Below are 21,007 nucleotides of genomic sequence, written 5' to 3'. Positions count from 1 at the left end.
AATGTAACCGACTTCATACAGTTAGAAAGTGTGGGGGCCAGGCGTCAAACCCTTTCTTTTCACAGTTCTATCGCACCGCCCAGAACACGACCACCCCGCTTTAGACACGTCTCTGCTCACACCATCGCACAGACGTCCTTAGTTCCCGAGACTCACAGAAGTGTTGAGAATAGAAAAGGAACCTGGAGAAGGTCCTGGCTCCCACCCCTCTGTTCCCTCCTGCACAAGGGGAGGCTCCCGAGCCTGCGATCCAAATCGCCAGCCTCAGTCCGAAAGGTCCCCCTCGGAGTTCCCTGAGTCACTGGCTCCCAAAGTAGAGCGTGCTCTAGAGCAGCACTCTTAACCTCTTTCATGCCAGGGCACACAGAAACGACCACGCTTTTCTGGCACACCCAAGAATACATATTTTTTACCGATCTGACACCAAAAAAATATGAATCATTTTGGTTCATGCACACTAGACAGTTATTGTTGTGTTGGCGGTTGTCATTTTTTTTTGTTTGACAGTCTAAGAGAAAAGAGGTCAGTGCCCCAGATTGAATAGTCTGGTATTGCGTGTTTTAAAAATTCTTGTGACACCTGGGTTGAAATCATTAGAGTCACCTGGAGGGCTTGCTAATAATGGGTGTCCCTGGGCCTCATATCTGATTTAAGTCTGGGGTAGGGCCCAAGACTTGGCACTTCTAACCAGTTCCAGGAGAGGCTGGTGCTGCCAGTTCCGGATGTGGCGTACCCTTCGAGAATCATTGCTTTGTCTAAGGGAAAGCGGAATGTGAGCCCTTCCTGTTACGCAGACGTTAATACGTAAACAATCATCAACATACATTCTGGGCGTGATTCCACAGATACAACTTCTTTTTTATTTCTTTTTAAGTTGACAGGGAGAGGGGCTGCGGAACATCTTCCACAATCAGGTGAAATAGAGGACAGGTGGGTCCAGCTTCCACGGCCAGCTGACTCCAGGAAAACAAAGTCACACTATCAGTAGCGCCAGGCGGAGCTTTCACGCTGCGGAGCATTGTCCTCGGCCGTGCCCGGCTCGTGTGGTCATGGATCTGCAGCTGCCTTGCCCAGGCCCCGCTGGAGGACACAGCTGAGAGCTGAGAACCGGGCAATCTTATCCGCAAAAGCAGTGTATCCCTTGGCAACACATCACACCGGGGCGCTCCTCGGCTGTGGCTTCGAGCATCAGGCCAGAATTTATAATAAAAGGGGTGTTGCCTCGCCTCTGGTTGGCATCAATGTAGTTGTTGGCAATACGTTATCTGGGACTCCTTCCCAGCAAGATAAGGTCCCGCCAAACCTACTTGGGCCGGCACTCTTTGGTGATAAATTTCTCTTCTCCCAGGGTGTTACCTATGAAGAGATACAGAATCAGAGAAAGCCAGGACTGGAAGGGACTCTGAACTTATCTCATGAACGCACATCTGTGCTTGTGCTGACGGGAAACCAAAAAGCAGGGACAGGACCGAGGCCCCGTGGAGGCCAGGCCTCCCCAGTACTCCCTCTGGGACAGAAGCCTCCACCCTGGCCCCACGGGGGGCCATTCAAGCACGCTGTTAGGATCAAGCCGGTGAACTGCAGACCAAGTCTGGGAGAATGCGTGGTGATCCGTGATCTACAAGACTCTCCCCCAGGGAGACGAGGGCTGGCGAGCCAGCTTCAGGCAGCCCCAGTCTTTCCTGACTACCTGGAGGATCCACGCAGTCTCTGCTCTGAATGCAGTCCCTGATTCATTTTTTTGTTGTTTTGTTTTTGTTTTTGTTGTTATTGTTCTTTCCACCCTTAAGACCTTGCATACAAAATGGAGTTTCTAAAGAGTTTGGGCAACTTAGTCACTAAAGTGTGGCTCGTGTCTGACAGAATTGTATAAAATTTGCCAAGGTATTTCTCCCCAAGGTAAGAAATAAGTAAAAACAAATAAACAAACAAAAAAAAACCCCAGAAAGTTTCCATCTATACATTTTGCACGACATACTTGAATTAACTGGTTTTCTAGCAGGTGAAATTTCCACACCAACCAGGGCTAATTCCTGCTTCGCTGAGAAACAGCCTTCTCTGGGACCTGCACCCTTGGGCATAAACCCAGGAAAGGAAAACAGAGGTATTGTTTGCTGTTCCGAAACAGAGCTGTTATGGTCTTAACTCCCTAATCTTTTTAATATACAAAACACAGCAGGAACATTGAAAATTGTTCCTAATTAGAGTCGCTGGATTAAAATGTGTTTCAAACCCCCAAATACCAGAGTGGATCTCAGGTGTGTTTAAGCTTTGAACAATTTGTCCAAGATTGATTTCTTGGTCAGAGTCTGCCCCCTGAAGTTTGATCAAGGTAAGTACAGCACAGCCCTGCTGCCTTCTTACAGGGGAAATTGGCTTTCCATGTAAGAGGGTGCCCTTTCCTCCACATCCTCGCCAACACATGTTGTTTGTGGTTTTATTGGTGTTGGTGGGAATGCAGATTGGTGCAGCCACGGTGGGAAACAGTGTGGAGTTACCTCAAACAATTAAAAATGGAACTGCCGGGTGACCCAGCAATTCCACTTCTGCAGATCTATCTGAAGAAACACAAAACACTAATTTGAAAGAATATGTGCATAGCCATGTTTACTGCAGTGTTATTTACAACAGCTAAGATTTGGAAGCAGCCCAGGTGCCCATAAGTAGATGAGTGGGTAAAAATGCCATGGTACATTTACACAATGGAATACTACTCGGCCATAAATAGAAGGAAATCTTACCCTTTGCGACCCCATGGATGGACCTGGGGCGCATTATACTAAGTGAAATAAGCCAGTCAGAAAGAGACAAATACCATATGATTTCACTCATATGTGACATCTAATGAACAAAATGAACTAACAAGCAAACTAGAGACAGAGTCCTAGATGGAGAGCAGGCTACAGCTGTCTGGGGTGGGCGGGATGGGAGGGGGGAAGCAGAGAAATTCAGAAAAAAGAAAAAAAGAAGAAAAAACTCATGGACAAAGACCAAAGTGTGGTGATTTCAAGGGGGAGGGGGTAGGGTGGAATGGAGGAGGGTCAAGGTGGAAGAAATGGGGATGGAGGGAGACTTGACCTGGGGCGGTGAACACACAATACAGTGTACAGATGATATTATAGAACTGTGCACCTGAAACCAGTATATATTTTTTTATTTTTTTAACCAGTGTCACCCTTACAAGTTCAATAAAAAGTTATATATATATAATTCTTTAGCAGAATATAGATTTGAAGATTTTATAGAAATCTGCATCAGTCTGAAAAACATTCAAGTGCTACTGAATGACTATTTTTCAGTCCCTTTATTTGTTCTGGAAGCATGAGAAAAACTTGAAATTAATCTTTTTAACAATAGCTAGTTTCAGATCCAGAAGAGCTGGTTGATAAAAGGCCAGGCACAGGCTAAACATGATTCCACTCTATTGTGAAACGTTCCAACAGTGAGATTTCTTACTCTGAGTGCCTATTACATTTATATATCAAAGATCTTCACGTTTCAAATAGAGATGGGCCAGTCAGGTACTCTATCTTCCCTGACTCTCAGCGGTATGTAACCCAGTTGCTATGCTCTGCTTAGCTCCAGGGCCTGCACGTTCTCCTGGTTCCTTTGTACTTCACAAGCTGCTCCTTGTCCTTCCCTTTACTGGACCCTCCTCCTCTCCTTGCCTCGTGAAGATGCGGTACCCTGGCGCAGTGCTTGGACGTCCTTACCTCTCTCCTTGTGTCTACTGTGCAATATCTAGTCCCATAGCTTTAAGCATCATCTAGAAGTTCACCTGGAGAAGCATCTACTTACATCTCACTCAGGTTGTTGGCAGAATTGTTTTCATTCCAGTTGTGGGATTGAGAACCTTGGATTTCTGCTGACTGTTAGTTAGAGACTACCTGATACCCTCAAGGTCACCTACCCTTCCCTGTCACACGGGATTCTCTGATATGGCCACTTATGTCATTAAGCCAACAAGGAGAGTCTCTTATTCCAGCCTGCCTTTAAGACAGAGTATTATATAAGGTAATCAAGGGAGTGATATCCCATCACTTTTGTCATATTCTATTGTTACAAGTATGATGACCCTGAGTATCTCTAGCCTAGATTTTCCCTTGACCAATAGATTAGCATATACAGTGGTCTACGTCAGTGGTCCCCAACCCCCGGGCCATGGACCAGTACCAGTCCGTGGGCCATTTGGTACCGGTCCACAGAGAAAGAATAAATAACTTACATTATTTCCGTTTTATTTATATTTAAGTCTGAATGATGTTTTATTTTTAAAAAATGACCAGATTCCCTCTGTTACATCCGTCTAAGACTCACTCTTGATGCTTGTCTTGGTCATATGATACATTTATCCATGCCACCCTAAAGGCCGGTCCGTAAAAATATTTTCTGACATTAAACCAGTCCGTGGCCCAAAAAAGGTTGGGGACCACTGGTCCGTGACATCTCAAATTGGAGGTTTCATAGACATCTCAAAGACCTGAAGCAGCTAACCAAAACCACGTAAGCTTAGAGAGCACTGTGGCCTCCAAGTTCAAGGAAATGAATCAAGGGGACTTCCAAATATAAGATATCCATGTTTTCCCCAATTTATACCTATATGTGCACACACACATGCATACACAGACACAAACATTTATTTATATTTAGCCACAGTTACATGGATATGATTTCAAGTGTCAAATAATTCTATAATTTTCTACTTCTTACAGATAATCTCTTTTAACTGACTTAGTTTATTCTTTTGGTCTATTTTTCTGTATTTCTAAACAACATCATTATAATGCTGTCTTTGGCCTCTCGGTTTTTATTGATTTCCTAAAACAAAGAATGAAGATTTATACCTTTTTTGCCATCCCTCAAAATATACTTCCTATTGTCCACCTTCCCGATAGACTTATATCGTTATCTTTCTGTTACATCGCAATCATTTTACATTATTGGTGTGCTGTACACCCCCTTCATAGCTGAGCTAGGTAGTATGTTTCATTGCTTTTCCTTTTCTATATATTTTCTTTGTACATATAATACTTTTTTATTTTTTTAATTTCTTGAATTTCTGTGTTATTATAAAAAATTCATCCCCTACCCAACCCCAGATATGTAAAGTTCTTTAAACAACACTCAAATACATTACGAATCCGATCGTTTTCGTCTTCTGGCGCACCCTCCCCTGCAGGTCCAGTCTGGACCTGCCCCACAGTTTGAATGGCACCCCTGCAGGTCCAGTCTGGACCTGCCCCACAGTTTGAATGGCACCCCTGCAGGTCCAGTCTGGACCTGCCCCACAGCTGTTGTCTGGGGAGTCGCTTCTCTTGCCTGCACCCTGGGGGTTCCCTCAGCTCTCTCTGCTGTTGCATCTCTTTTGAGGGGACCCAAGTCTTCCTCTTTCTGGGTTATTGCCACATTTTTTTCAGTTCCCTCCCCCCCAAAAAATATTTGGAGAAAGAAAGCATTGGAGAAAATTTTATCAAGAACTTCAGTGTAAAAATATCTTTTTAAAAATTGTTTATTTGTTGATTAATTTTAGAGAAGGAAACGGAGAAAGAGGACAAACATTGATTTGCTGTGCCACTTACTTATGCATTCATTGGTTGATTCTTGCATGCGCCCTGACTGATGGTCAGACCCACAACCTTGGCATGTCAGGACAGTGTTCTAACCAACTGAACTACTCAGCCAGGGCTGAAAATATCTTTTTTCTTCCTCACACTTAATTTTTTCTAGGTGGCAACCATTTCTTGACAATATTTTGAAGGCATCCCCCACTGTTTTCTAGCTTGCACAGTTGCTTTGAAGGGCACGAACTACTTACTGTAGACTCAGAGTGTTTGAATGGCACAGTCCATGTGGCCATATGCAGTAGCCCTGGAAAACTGTGGTCACTCCACCTGTGAGACTGTCCTTCACCATTCCCTTGGAGTCTTCAAGAAACAACTGGGAAGACATGCTGAAAGACCCTAATTCCAGTCAAACAGGTAAGTGTGCATTCTAGCTGCTTGTGGATAGGATTGTGTCTCTGCAAGATTGGAATATTGAAGCCCTAACCTTTAATGTGACTATATTTGGAGATAGTGCCATTAGGGAGGTAATTAAGGCTAAATGAAATCATGAGGGTGAGGCCCTAATCTTATAGAATTGGTGTCCTTATAAGAAGAGAAAGAGATGCCAGAAAGCTCTACTGTAACAGAGAAGAAGCTGTGTGAGGACATAGCAAGAGGATGACTGTCTGTGAGACTGGATGTGCAGTCTCACAAAAAAACTACCCTAAAAGCACCTTGATCTTGGATGTCTAACCTCCAGAGCTAATACGATAAATTTCTGTTTAAACTGCGCAGTCTGTGGTATTCTGTTACGGCAACCCAAGATGACTAATATCCTACTGCAGATAGCCCTTAAATGTGGCCATGACTTCATTGTGTAATCACAGGCTGCTGAGATTTCGGACATCAGGCCTACATGCAAAAATAGTGTCTTTGTGAGGCCAGAGATCCCTTACAGACCAGAGTCTAGGGCAGGGGTCCCCAAACTTTTTACACAGGGGGCCAGTGCACTGTCCCTCAGACTGTTGGAGGGCCGGACTATAAAAAAACTATGAACAAATCCCTATGCACACTGCACATCTTATTTTAAAGTAAAAAAACAAAACGGGAACAAATACAATATTTAAAATAAAGAACAAGTAAATTTAAATCAACAAACTGACCAGTATTTCAATGGGAACTATGGGCCTGCTTTTGGCTAATGAGATGGTCAATGTGCTCCTCTCACTGACCACCAATGAAAGAGGTGCCCCTTCTGGAAGTGCGGCGGGGGCCGGATAAATGGCCTGAGGGGACTGTATGCGGCCCGCGGGCCGTAGTTTGGGGACCCCTGGTCTAGGGTTCTAATTACAATTAAATAAACAATGCCATTTTCTTCCAGCCTGACTTATCAAACCGTCTTCTTATTGAAACTCCACAGCGATCATTATCCCCATACAACAATTTCCTGTCCACCGTGCCCACCTTGCATTATTTACCCTCTCTGTGCTTAGTTCCTGCAGCTGTACACTAACATTATTGTTCAGATTGAGTTAATATAGGCAAGGCATTTAGAATACTGCCTGGTACATAGTGAGCACTCTATAAATGTTGGTTCCCTTTTAACTTCTTACCACCATCGTCATCACCATCACCATCACACCACTACCACCGCCACCACCCCCCTCCTCCTCATCATCACAATTATTGTTGAGGGAAATCAAGTGCAATCTCTAGGAGACTCTGGAAACATGGAGGAATGAAAGGCCTCGGCTCTTCTGGGTGCTGTAATGGGGCTGACAATCAGGGGAGCCCCAAGGGATGGAAGTACAGAAGAAAATGTCACTTCACACGGGGTATATCCACCTGCTGCTGCTGTCTTTCACCCAAAAGTGGCACTGGCTATACATATTAATAACTTCCATAAAGTACCTACAATGTATTGTGAAAATATCCAGGATGTTTTAGGGTTATCTCCCCTGAGGCTGACAACCAAACTCGCCCTCTCTCTCCCGCTTACACAGAGAGCATTCTGGGAGTGATGAACCTTGTGTATAACCTCATAAAGCCGGCTTAGGATTGCAGGGAATTTTCAAAGCTATTATGGGGCTATAGACATGTACTAGGAACCAAAAGTCCTACAAGTCCCCAGTAGCCTTTTATTGGTCTTATCATCTTCGGCAAATCTCTTCGCCTCTCCAAGCCTGCATTTCCTCAATCTGTGCTAGGTCTGCCAGCTCACCATACGTCCCTGGATTGGGGACCAGATGACAGTGCCTTGTAAACTGAAAAATATGCATTAAATATGAAGTGGAAGTTTTCATTTTATTTTGGATTAACTTTCAAAGTTAAGTAACTGAACCTAAAAAGCAAAAATAAGCATGAGATAACTGGAAAATTTGGGAGGGAAATGACTTTTTTCTTAGGAAATATATAGCAATGACTTTTTGATAAAAAAAAAAAAAAAAAAAGTGAATGCGGTCCATCAATTTATCTAAGGCGATTTCATGAAGTTTTCTTACTCCAGTTCAGATGATTGAAAATGCCATGTGAATTATGAAAAAAGAGACCATAGTTTGTGGCAGTGGGAGGCTAATACAGCTGACATAGCTTCCAACCAAACTTATTCTTCTACATTTACGTCGCAATTCCATTGAATCAAACCATGGGAACGTCAATCTTTCCGTTTAACTAAGGATAAAGAGGGCAGGGGTAGGGCCACTGAAACCTCCATCTTTTATTCTGACTTTTAAATCAGAAAATCTCATCTAATATTGAGCTAATTTTTTCACTGACATTTAGCTCTAAATGTCATGTTGCTCTAAAAAAAAATTTTCTTGATTTTATACTTCCCAGCCTTATTCAATTGATAAAAACTGAGTTAGCACGATGTCGTGTGAGGATTCTCCAGTATGAGAAAATTCATAAGTGCCTAGAAGGGGAATAAAAGGAGTAGAATTCTAGTTACTTTATTGGAATCAAGCATGAAACCACAATGAAAATAAGCCTATGCAATACCTCACAAATCGGGACAGTTTTAGGAAGACAGCAGGGAAAGATCTGGACAGGAATAGCTTTCACTAGTGGCAGAGACATGGACTTGCGTTTGTCAGCCCTGATTTAAGAAGAGAAGCACTGCCTGACCAGGCGGTGGCGCAGTGAATAGAGCATCAGACTGGGACGCAGAGGACCCAGGTTCAAAACCTCAAGGTCTCTGGCTTGAGAGTAGGATCATAGACATGACCCCATGGTCACTGGCTTAAGCCCAAAGGTCACTGGCTTGAGCAAGGGGTCACTTGCTCTGCTGTAGCAACCCTGGTCAAGGAACATATGAGAAAACAATCAATGAACAACTAAGGTACCGCAACGAATAACTGATGCTTCTTTCTCATCTCTCTCCTTCCTGTTTCTCTGTCTCTCTCTCTGTCTCTCTCTCGCTAAAAAAAAAGAGAAAGAGAGAAGCACCATATTTTTTCAGCTATGCTGGGAAATGAGATAAAGTAGATTTGAGATCACAGAATGTTATTGCTGGAAGAAACCTTAGCGATCTCTTCCTTTGTTTCATTTCATTTTATTTTGTTTTCATTTTACTGATGAGGAACAAAATCCAAAACAGTTTGTAAAAAAGGCACTGAACTAGCTGGTTGGTGGCAGCGATAGCCCGACCCAGGGCTTCCGGATGAGCACGTTAAACATTTTGGGAGGGAAGTGCTTTTTCAAGTTCACACACTTGAACTTCATCTGGAATTTAAATAATTTTGATCAGTATCTAAAATGAATTGCCTGTTTTCCTAACTTAATAAAGTATTCATGTAATATAACATGAAATGGAGCTCTTCATTTTTATTGATTTTAGAGAGAGGGAGAGAGAAAAAGAGAGACATCAATTTGTTGTTCCATTTACTTATGCATTCATTAATTGATTCTTGTACGTGCTCTGAGAGGGGATTGAACCCACACTCTTGGCAAATAGGAACAATGCTCTAACTAACAGCGCTAACCCGCCAGGACCTGAAATACAACCCTTAAGTATGACTTCAATTTAACTTGTAATGCAATGTCTCTTCCTCACCCTCCATGCTGCATGCAACCTTCTCCTCCAGGAATACTGCAACTATCTGCCTTGCTTAAACATCACTCTTCTGGTAGCTGAATTTCACTGACATTAGCAACAGCCAGTATATGAGCATAGAAACAAGGCATGTCATGGGCAGAGAGGACAGTGCTCTCTCCCTGAGAGAAAATGGCAGCCCTTCCTTTCCCAGGAACACTTTACGGAAGAGGATATGCTCAACACTAGGACACAAGCACCTGGCCCATACCCAGTGCTCAGCAGCTGGCACAAAAAAGAGTGACTCTGTAATAAGGACACAATTGATGTTAGTCTAAACACACTCCCTCACCCCGTGGCCTCAATGACCAATGTCAGAGATTTATACAATATAATGTCTAATTAGAAAAAGTGCCGGTGATTTGTGATGGGATTGAAAGTGGTACTCGCTGATCGCCATGAGCATCAAATCCCCAACATTAATGTGTCATCCTTGAGCACAGTAACCAGCTGATACTCTCACGCTTCCCATATGAATCCTTTAAAAAGTTGGCGCTGAGTCTTCCTTAGATGGTGAGGTCAGAGTCTCTCTTCCGACCTTTCATACCCTTGGCTCTATTGTCACTCACCTTTGTGATGCAATGGGTCAAAAGACTTGGCGAATTTGGGTTTGGCAGATAATTCTGATGAGTTTTGCTGCACAAAAGAAAAACAAGTCATTTAGACATTAATAGTGCTCTTTCGGTAATGGTGTGCATTTCCTGACCTCTTGGCGTCATTAAAAATCCTTTCTCCTATCTCCATAGTGCGCTAGTCTCCTTTCAAGGAATTAAAGAGTGCTTACTTCCTCATTCTTCCTTCTGCCTTAATCAATTTAGATTGCCTAAGAAGCTGTTTTTAAGGATATCTTGCATTCCTGTTTATTTTTACGTCTTTTAACAATGAACTAGAACAACAATTCTCAAGGAGATACTATCCTTTTTCACACCCGTGCTGACATTTCTTGGTACACACATTTCTCATAAGAGGAACCAAGGGAGGACAAACAATACAGAATTTCTAGTAGAAATAATCTCCAGTAAAGCTTTGCTTTATTCTGCCTTCTCTTTCTTTTTGTTTTTTTTTTTTTTTTTTTTGTATTTTTCTGAAGCTGGAAATGGGGAGAGACAGTCAGACAGACTCCCGCATGCGCCCGACCGGGATCCACCCGGCATGTCCACCAGGGGCGACGCTCTGCCCACCAGGAGGAGATGCTCTGCCCCTCCTGGGCGTCGCTCTGCCGCAACCAGAGCCACTCTAGCACCTGGGGCAGAGGCCAAGGAGCCATCCCCAGCGCCCGGGCCATCTTTGCCCCAATGGAGCCTTGGCTACGGGAGGGGAAGAGAGAGACAGAGAGGAAGGGGGGGGGTGGAGAAGCAAATGGGCACTTTTCCTATGTGCCCTGACCGGGAATCGAACCCGGGTCCCCCACACGCCAGGCCAACGTTCTACCGTTGAGCCAACCGGCCAGGGCCTTCTGCCTTCTCTTAATACTCAATTCCTTTGTGAAGGATACTTTAGTCATTGGTGCAGAAGCTAAACAAAATCTAAAACTTTTTAACTACATTATCGAACTAAAATATTTAAAATCAACAGCATGCACTTACTGGGAAAGGTAAAAGTGTTAAGGTCCTTTATGTCCTTCTCCCACATATTAATTAAGTCATTCATTAATTTAACACTTTATATTGAGTGCTGTTTTGTGCCAGACATTATTTTATTTTACTTATTTATTTTATTAAAAAAATATTTTCCCATTGATTTGAGAGAGAGAAAGAGAAGGGGGAGAGAGAGAAAGGTATCAACTCGTTCCACTTAGTTCTTCCATTTAGTTGTGCACTCAGTGGTTGCTTCTCACATGTGCCCTGACCAGGGATGGAACCCACGACCTCAGTGCACCAGGACAATGCTCTATCTACTGAGCCACCCAGCCAGGACTGTGCCAGACACTGTTTCAGACACCACAGATATCGAAAGGAATAAGTTCCACTTCTTACTATAGTTCATGTCATGAGGAAGCTAAATCAAAAGAGGAGAAATGGCCCTTATTTTATGCAGTGGGTAGCCCAGAGACAGTCTCCTCATTTTCCTGGAAATATAAAAATGGTTACTCCACATTGAGCTCCGAAAAAAAATAATTATCAGCCTGACCTGAGGTTGCACAGTGGTTAGAGCATCAATCTGGAACACTGAGGTCCCTGGTTTGAAACCGTGGTCTTGCCCGATCAAGGCACATACAAGAGGCAACTATGAGTTAATGCTTTCTGCTCTTCCCTCCCTTCTTTTCTTTCTCTGTTTTCTTAAATAAATAAATAAATAAATAAAATCTTTAAAAATAATAATAGTAACCATAGAGGTAAGAATAAGGGATGTCTGAAAGTTCCAAATCAAAGAATTGATTTTCTGGAATTCAGAGTTCATAAACATATATGACTATAATCTGACAGAAAAATTCTAAGGTCATGATCATTGCAGTTTAAACTACATCCTGCCCCATTTGGAGAGCAGTGGCTTAGATTATAACCCACTCAAGGACTCTCCATGGTCTGGGGGAAGCAGCCTTTTAGGCATGTGCCATTTCAAGCGTTTAAGCTGTTGCTTGAAAGAAGGACCTGAATCATCAGAACTGAGAATAAGTAAACCCTTTGTCTGTTAAGGGGGAGACCGGAGCAGTCACTAGCATCTGCCTCTCGGTCCAGAGTTGTAGAGAATGTAACTAGCAACAATGGAAGGACCCTAGAGGTATCTTGAGCCCTCAGCAGGGAGAAGTTTTGAGAGGAACCTCATCGTGGGTCCCCACAGAGGAATGGGGGCTTGAGGGGTGATGTTTGCTGAGAATACAGTTGGCTTCTACTTCCATTGCCTCCAGCCAACTATCCACATGTTCACTGCTCTTTTCAAGACCACCCCTTTGCCCACTGTTCAGTGGGTAACCTTGTCTCTTACTTTAAAAAAATAAGTATCAGTTCTGAATTGTCCTACATCATTCCTCAGTCTGCACACGTTACTCTGTCTGCACCAGCCAGAAACTTCCTGTGTCCGGGGAAGAGGCTGATCCCTCCATCTGCTGCCCAGACACTGGTCCTGACTTCCCAGGAACCCTCTTCTGTCAATTACCCTCCCTCTCTCATTTGTTTTCAGACCTTCTCTTTGCTGGCTCCTCCCTTCCAACATGTGGACTTGCTCACATCCCAGCAACTCAGCTCCACCCTGTCACTCCTGGTCCCGCATCTGCCTCTGTTACCACCCTCGCTCTCACGAGAGAGACCATGACAGGGGTGTGTGTCCTCCTAAATTATCTCCCCTGCTTCTCCCTCCACTCCTCAGCCACTGTAACCTGGGTTCCTGCTTGTTCATTCCAACTCCCTCAGGAAATGACGACGACTCATCTTTTCTTCTCCCATGTGTACTTCTGTTTTAAAGCAAATGAACCACCTAACCAGAAAACAAAATCCCATTTTTATCACTTGGTTTGAAAATGCAGTTCCCCCTTACTGACCACTCAGGCTTCTGGAAAGTGTCAACACCATGTTAGAAACAGGGAGAAAAGACGCTGTCAGGCATCTTTGCTTTTGTTTGATTTGTTTTACTTTTGGGTGCTTTCCCCTCTTTGGCTTTTCAAATGAGAAAAATTCTGACCTCCTGCTTTGTAGGGTGAAGATGGTCTTGATTCAATTTAAAGTTAGGCTTTTCTTTAATGCGGCCACATATGCTGCAGCTTCCTCCTTTTCTTAAGAGTACTGAATGATTCTTTTTAAAAAAATTTCTATTGGCTGATTTAAGCAAAAGAAAGAAACATCTATTTGTTCTTTCACTTATTTACGCAATCATTGGTTGATTCCTGTACGTGCCCTGACCCGGGATCCAACACGCAACCTTGGCATACTGGGACGGTGCTCTGACCAACTGAGCTACCCAGACAGGGCTGCAAGAGTAGTGAATTATTTATTAGCTTCGTATTTTCTGTTTGAAGGGATTTAAATTCTTCAAGACATAAACTCAAAATCACAAAATGTTAGAACTTTTGCCTTGAGTAACTAATCCAACACTCAATTTTAACAATTGAGGACATTGAAACCAAAAAGCACCAAGTGACTTTCCTAAGATCACTCTGACGGTTGGTTGTTGAGTCAGAAATACAGGGCACACCACCCAAAGTCCAGTCTCCCTCCATCACCCCCTTTGGGTGGTGGGCACACAATGCAATACAAAGATAATATAGAATTTTCCACATTAAACCTATATAATGTTATTAACCAATTGTTTTTAATTTAAAAATAACACACAATACAGTATACAGGTGATGGGTTGTAACATTGGGCACCTGAAACCTGTAAAATTTTGTTAAGCAGTATCACCCCAATAAATTCAATTAAAAGGAAAAAATGAATTAAAAATATATAATAATAACAATAATAATAATAACAATTAGTAAATAAAAGGAAAAGAAATGCAGGACAAATCAGTTGGCTCGTGGCCCACCAATCCATAATTTATAGCAGCACCCTCTATCTACTATGAAATGCAAACTCAGAGAAAAAAATTTAATGTCAGGGGTTAATTTCCTCACTATTTTTTATTTCAAAAGGTTATATTGTCCCTTGTAAAAAAAAAAAAAAAAAAATCTCTCAACTTCCATGTAGGTTTTCATGCACTTAGGTCAGTAGACTTTTATCAAACTCAGATATCTCTACTTTAGAAACCTTTCTGAAGGGCCCTCAGTGTTTTTGCTGAGAGACAAAAGTGTAAATTAATGTCAAAAATACAAAATATGGATGAAAGTACATGAGCTTAAGAAAGAAAATTTAGAAACTGCATTTTATATATTAGAAGTTAGTCAAGACTTCACCTCTTAGTTTTCTGGGGAAGGAAAAATGGTCGATAGAAGAGCCCAAAAGTCAGGCAGAGAAAAGGGCCATACCAACTCTAGCTATTGGGAGGCAAGTCAGACTAAAACAACTGAGATTGTTCACAGGTATTTGCTCCTATGGCATCCACACACCTGGATGCCTGAGAGTTCTTGAAGCCTTCCATGGCTTCTCATTCATTCATTTCTTCATTCATTCATTCATTCATTCATTCTCTCTGTCACTCAACTCTTTAATGAGTATTGACCCTGTGCAGGCACTGCGACAGATAACCAGAACATAATGGTGACAGAAACTCAAGGGGCTTACATAAAAGTGGTCTTTCTATGGGGTTGCATAAAAAGGAAAACCGGAACTTTGTGCCCTGAATGCATGACAGTGTGAGATAATTACCTTTGATGGTTGCTTCAGAGAGCTTAAAGGAGACAACTTGCTGAACAGCAATTGCCGCAGCTGTAAGGGCAACGAAGAAACACTGAGATACAGATACAAACATACATAAGTGAGTCAAGAACAAAACTGCAGATTGCAACTGTTATTTAATATTAGTGTTTCCTGGAAGCTAATAGACTATAGGCACGGGTATTGGATGAGAGGACTGATCTTCTTTTATTATTTTTATTTACTTACAAACCAACCTAGAATCAAACAAAGAGCAACAGCACCGAAAGCCATAATAATTCAGATCCCAGACATTAGTAATTGGCAATAATTGCTAAATGGAAGTTCATCTTTGAAGTGAAGAGTTTCCTAACCATGTGATTTGTACAAATGAGAGGATTATTTAGGCCAATCGAGAACAACAAATTGCTTCTTTGTAATCAGGGGTTTTGTGCATGTCCAACAATTGTGCTAATTATAAAATATTCTTGTATTCTTATTAAAAACAAAGCTTACATCTATTAGCTTGTTGCTTTGACCTCTCTCAACAAAATTGCTCAATGCTTGGGGAAAATCATCAATTCATTTAAATTTTTTTCTATAATCTTTTACTTACATTGGCCATTCTTTTATAAGAATTTTAGTTAATTTTAGAAGCTATTTACTCTCTCTATATAAAACTCTAGAAACATGAAAGTAGATATATCAGTCAGTATATTCTAAATAAATGGATAAATTAAAGGAACAACAGGGAATTCACCCCTAAGGAAAGTACCTTTGCTTTTAATTATTGCCAAACCATAATATAAAGCACAAAAATTAAAAGAAAAAAAAACACTTTTTCTTCTCTTTCTATATCGTCACATTGCAGGTTGCAGTTAGTTCTAGATAGCTTATTATCAGCAGTCAGTGTTTAGGTCCTTTGTCTCCTGACTGAGCTTGCCTTTTGTAAAATTATAGGATTATTACCAAAATACTACCCATAATCTAGCCTCTTCTATATGAGTAGGGGCCTCAGAACTGAAGGGGAAGGGTTAGATGCCTGGGTTAGGGGAGAAAGAGAGAAATAAATACACCTACTTTACTATCCAAGAGCATTCCGAAACATAAGATGAAAAAACCCTGAAAAAAAAAATAGAATAAATCACATGTCTTATCTTTTTCCAGAAAAGAAAACATTTATATGGAATGCTATTCTATTCTATCACCCGACGCTGAAGCTGTTTTCTTGTCTGTCTCCCTACGAGACTGTGGGTTCCTTGAAGGCAAGGATACCGTGTGACCTCCCCAATGCCTGACGTGAGACAAAGCACTCAAAAAAAGCTTTTATCAAATGTATACATAAATAAATTACTGAGTGAGTAGCATTGCAAGTGCGTGTGGACCTTCCTTTTCCCATTGGTGTCATCCTAAACCCCAAACAAATCAATTCCATTTGCTTCTATATCTTAGCCTTTCTTCAGGAGGAGCATTAAGTAAACACTTACTGAGTGGCTGCCAGGGCAGAGGCACCAAGGCCCAACCCTAAGGCCAAGTGGAGGAAGTTGACCTCTGCCAGGCCCCCCTTCCCATCCAGTCCCGTCCTTGGGGAATCCTTGGCAAAGGCTCACCTGAACTTGAAAACCTCCTCCCAGTCAGCACCCTCGGTTGTGCCTGTTCCGACAGCGTATCACCACGGGCCTGCCCTCTACCTGAACTTGTCACCATTAGGTGCGTGCTGTCCATGTTTGCCTTCATGGTCACCACCTAAACGTCCCCTGCTATGCTGATGTGGGTGAAGAACCAGGTGCTTCTAGGAGACGACACCTGCTGAGCATTTACTATGTGCCAGGCACGGTGGTAAATGCTAACGTATCTTATCTAATTCTTATAATCTACTCTATGGTATAAGTAATAACATGAGCCCTGTCTAACAGGTGAGAGAACTGAGGGGCAGAGAGATTAAACAATTTGTGAAAAGTCCTGCAGTTGATAATGGGACACATTTGAGCCCAGACCTAGTCAAGTCCTGTGCTCAAAGGTTTAACCACCAGTTCTGAGTCACTGTGCAGAGATGACCCAGAAAACTGGCACTGAACCAGCACTGAAGGGTCTCTTCCAGATTCATCAGAATCTAAGGGTTACTTAGTCCACCTACTCTCCAAACACTCTCTGATTGTGGCGTGTAGAATCCATTATTTGCTGCAGGGGTCGGCAAATGTCTTCTATAAAGAGCCAGACAGTAAATATTTTAGGTTGTGAAGATGATGCAGTCTCTGTTGCAACTATTATACTTCCCTCTACTGGTAGTATAAGGAAAGCAGCCAAGATCACATGTAAACAGACGGGTGTGACTCTGTCTCAATAAAACTTTATTTATTTACAAATAAAATAACATTGTTGGCTGCGGTTTGCCAGCTTGTGCTCTATCACACTCTGGGGACTCTCTGTGCACCGTTCAGAGTCAATAAATCCTCCTGATTTACTTCCTTTCCCCTGTGTGCTTTGACAGAGGTCTGCACGAGATAAAGAGGACTGAGTCCGCAGCACGAGAGACTAACATTAGCTGTGTGAAGTCTACCTGATTTAAAACGCTGGAATGGATTGCTGAAGAAGTCTAATGTTCTGCTTCAGTGTGAGAGGAACTGTTAGGAAAATGGACCTTTTTTTATTTCCCTTTTTTTTCTATTCCCTGTTGCCAGGCAGTTTGGGTTATAGTTCTGCTAGCGGAAGGGAGATAAGATAGCCTCTAGAGTTGTCTTACCAACCTCAGGTCTCTATAATTACCCCGGTTACCTGACAGTATGATAGGCTACTCTTATTGTGCTCACCTGGAATGCATTGAGCAATGCAAAAAGAACATGCCACACCAGATTCTGGCTGTCCACCATCGTTCCTATGCCGAAGCCCCAGGTGAGCCCCAGCAGAGGGGTGAGAATGAGCAGGCTCTTCCCCATGCGGAGGGTAGTGGCCTTGTGGTCCTGACCCAGCCCCTCTCCGACAGCGGGCCTCCTGAGCTTCATGAGAACTAAGAACACCACAGCCAGATTCACAGCCACGACGGTCAGCGCGGGAACAGCGAAGGCCAAGAGCGGTTTGCTCCCATCAGACCAGTTAAGCCAACACACATCTTTCCGTGTGTAGCCATCGCTGGGTTCTGTGACTGCAATGGTGATGACAGCTATAACGAGAGGACACCCGTAGCCCAGACAGAACCCGCCAGCCACCATCAAAGGCATGGCCACGTGATGGAACACGAGGACGATCCGATAGGCCAGCAGGATGGCGAGCGCGAGCATCCAGAAGAACAAGGAGAGGTAGAAGAAGTGTGTGAAGAACACCGCAGCTATGCACACGCCAGAGGGGTTCGCCGTGCCCTCCACAGTGGCAGCAACGATAAACCACACATCGGCCATCAGGAGGCACAGGGCGATGTTCGCCATGCAAATGTGTCGAGTGTGTGAGGTCTGGTTTTTCTTGACCTGCTTCCAAAACAGAGCCTCAAGGACCAGGTATAAGATGAGACTTCCGATGGAGACGCCCAGTCCCACAAAGGTGATCCATTTCACAACCGGAATGATGGCAGGGGGGACAAAGGGTGACATCAGCATGGAGAACGAGGTCAGGTGAGTACACCTGCATATCACGGTGTCTGCGGTTTCATTCACTAGGTGGCAGCCAGCGTCGTTCCAGTGCAAATGACGGAAATCCCAAAACACACAGTGAGGCTGGCTCAGGGTTGAATCTATCTTGGAAAAAACCATGAAAACTTCATTTATGGAGTAGTTTTGGATAACCGTGGATATCACAGGCCCATTGACCTGAGCATTTCCAATTTTATTGATGGGTAGAATGCTCCCCAGGGTCAACGAGGCCATGCTGATAATACTTGCTGGAAGGGACCCCTGGAATTGGTCTGACCCAATTAACACACGGCCTCTGATGGGCGTGGAGGCGTTTGGGGGGAACATTTCAGTCTGATAGTGGTAACCTATTTTATATTGTCTTTCGGACACTGGAATCCCTTTCCAGTTAATGAATTCCCGAGAAAAATTCAGAGGCAGAGCTGTTGGAGGCACCAGAACACTGATGTTTTCCAATGTCTCTAGTAACTGTGAGCTGGCCCGCTTCTCTTGCCGCAGTAGTACTGTCCAGTTGGTGACTGATGCTGAATTAAGGACATGGTCCGCTATAGTGATGACATCCTGAAACGCAAGGATGAGAGTCAGTTTGTATTTTGAAGAAGCAGATAAGAGGACCAACACTGGAGAGTCATTAGTACTAAGTATCGGAAAATTGCCCTGAGAATTGGCTCAGTTGAGGATCATATTAAAACTCATCAAAGGCCCTGGCCAGTTGGCTCAGTGGTAGAGTGTTGGCCTGGCGTGCAGGAGTCCCGGATTCAATTCCCAGCCAGGGCACACAGAAGAAGCACCCATCTGCTTCTCCACCCCTCCCCCCTCCCCCCTCCTTCCTCTCTGTCTCTTTCTTCCCCTCCCACAGCCAAGGCTCCATTGGAGTAAAGTTGGCCCGGGTGCTGAGGATGGCTCCATGGCCTCTGCCTCAGGCACTAGAATGGCTCTGGTCGCAACAGAGCAATGCCCCAGATGGGCAGAGCATCACCCCCTGGTGGGCATGCTGGGTGGATCCCGGTCGGGCACATGTGGGAGTCTGTCTGACTGCCTTCCTGTTTCCAACTTCAGAAAAATACAAAAAAAAAAAAAAAAACACAAAAAACTGATCAGAGAACTTCAGCTCAGGTGCTCTGCACAGTGGAAGCTGTGGGTTAAGCAACCTGAGTCTACAGAATCATATAAGTTCCAGAGTGGTCACCCCACGAGATCACGTGCACACCAGGGTTTAGGCGTGGTCAAAACAGAATTCCTCAGTTGGGCTGCAGTAGTGTGCACGTCCTTGTCCTGAGATGACAAGCAGGACTGCATGACTCCTCAGCTTAAAGAGCGTGACATTACTGTGACCTGCTTCCCCGTGTGGTGTGTGTTTTGCTAACATCAGAAGTTCTAAATGCATGTCATGGATGTTTAAGTTGTAATTCACATGTATTCATTATTTTTGTTTAATAGAGGAGAGAATATAAAGTAAAAATCCTTAAAAACTGGAGGCAAGCAACAAAGAAGTATCACTGAGTTGTTGTTGGTTTTAAGGGTCAGTTTCAGTTTGAGAGATTTCTTTTCCAAAGCAGTCCTTGAACATGGGTGTTTTGCCCCTCATGACCGTCTGTCTCTGTCAGGGCTCTGGTTCCCAGGTGACTGCGCGGGTGTCTGTCACTCTGGCCCAGTGTTATCCTCACCGAGCGCTCTGTGGCTTCTGGCCGGGACCCAACAGCTTGTTTCCGCCACGCCTCCGGGAACCTCCGCCTTCTTTTGATTTGTGTTTGCCTGCTCTGTTTTTGCTTTTTAATTAACTTTTAGCCTTTTTTTATGTCACTTTGTTTTAGTTGGTCTCTTGCAAAGAACATGTAGTTGAACTTTCTTATTTTAATTAGCATCTTTTCTTTGATTTAGGAAGTTTAATTTATTCACATTCAGTGTCATCTCTGCTGTAATGCTCACCTTATATAGTTCGTATAATTGTGTGATTATGTAATATACATTATATAATCCAATTTTTCAAACTATTGTGTGCTTTAACATAAAATGCATACATCTGAAATGTTTGGAAAGATATTTATTTAATAAATATTTATTGAATAACTGCTACACATCACTTGTCATTCTTCTAGGCACTGACGGGACACCTAAAATATAATATAAGCAGTGTCTATTCTACGGTGACCAGATTACAGATCTTTATTTTTTTTTCTTTTCACTTAGTTGCATTTATTTTAGTGACCAAGTCTTATTTCTGTCATTTTAAGTTAATTTTTAAAAATTCAAACCAAAGCATGAATTTCACAGTAAAAAAAAAAAAGGAAGTCCTTAAAATATACACCACTAAAGTCTGAGTTTGTGGCCATAAGAAAGAACAACTCAGACTGGAAACAGATATTAAGAAGTTGGCATCACATATACACTATGGAATACTACTCAGCCATAAGAAATGATGACATCGGATCATTTACAGCAAAATGGTGGGATCTTGATAACATTATACGAAGTGAAATAAGTAAATCAGAAAAAAACAGGAACTGCATTATTCCATACATA

At 42.9% G+C, this 21,007-nt stretch overlaps 1 protein-coding gene across 2 annotated transcripts in view; it reads right to left on the bottom strand.

The window, feature by feature from the left end:
- Nucleotides 1-845: 845 nt before the first annotated feature.
- ADGRF1 (adhesion G protein-coupled receptor F1) overlaps nucleotides 846-21,007 on the bottom strand; it is a 49,832-nt gene continuing 29,670 nt past the window's right edge. Inside the window, exons 11-15 of one of the 2 annotated variants that reach the window (XM_066359252.1) lie at nucleotides 17,672-19,045; nucleotides 15,942-15,983; nucleotides 14,874-14,933; nucleotides 10,203-10,269; nucleotides 846-1,356 (exon numbers count right to left, since the gene is read on the bottom strand). In XM_066359252.1, coding sequence (XP_066215349.1) covers nucleotides 1,304-1,356; nucleotides 10,203-10,269; nucleotides 14,874-14,933; nucleotides 15,942-15,983; nucleotides 17,672-19,045 — 1,596 coding nt within the window. In that variant the 3' untranslated portion in view covers nucleotides 846-1,303. Of the gene's footprint in view, nucleotides 1,357-7,964; nucleotides 8,455-10,202; nucleotides 10,270-14,873; nucleotides 14,934-15,941; nucleotides 15,984-17,671; nucleotides 19,046-21,007 lie in introns of those variants that run through there. The other variant, XM_066359251.1, reaches the window with a different exon arrangement.

Source organism: Saccopteryx leptura, chromosome 1 (assembly GCF_036850995.1).
Source record: "Saccopteryx leptura isolate mSacLep1 chromosome 1, mSacLep1_pri_phased_curated, whole genome shotgun sequence".
Lineage (NCBI taxonomy): Eukaryota > Metazoa > Chordata > Mammalia > Chiroptera > Emballonuridae > Saccopteryx > Saccopteryx leptura.
This window is presented reverse-complemented; position numbering and strand designations above follow the sequence as displayed.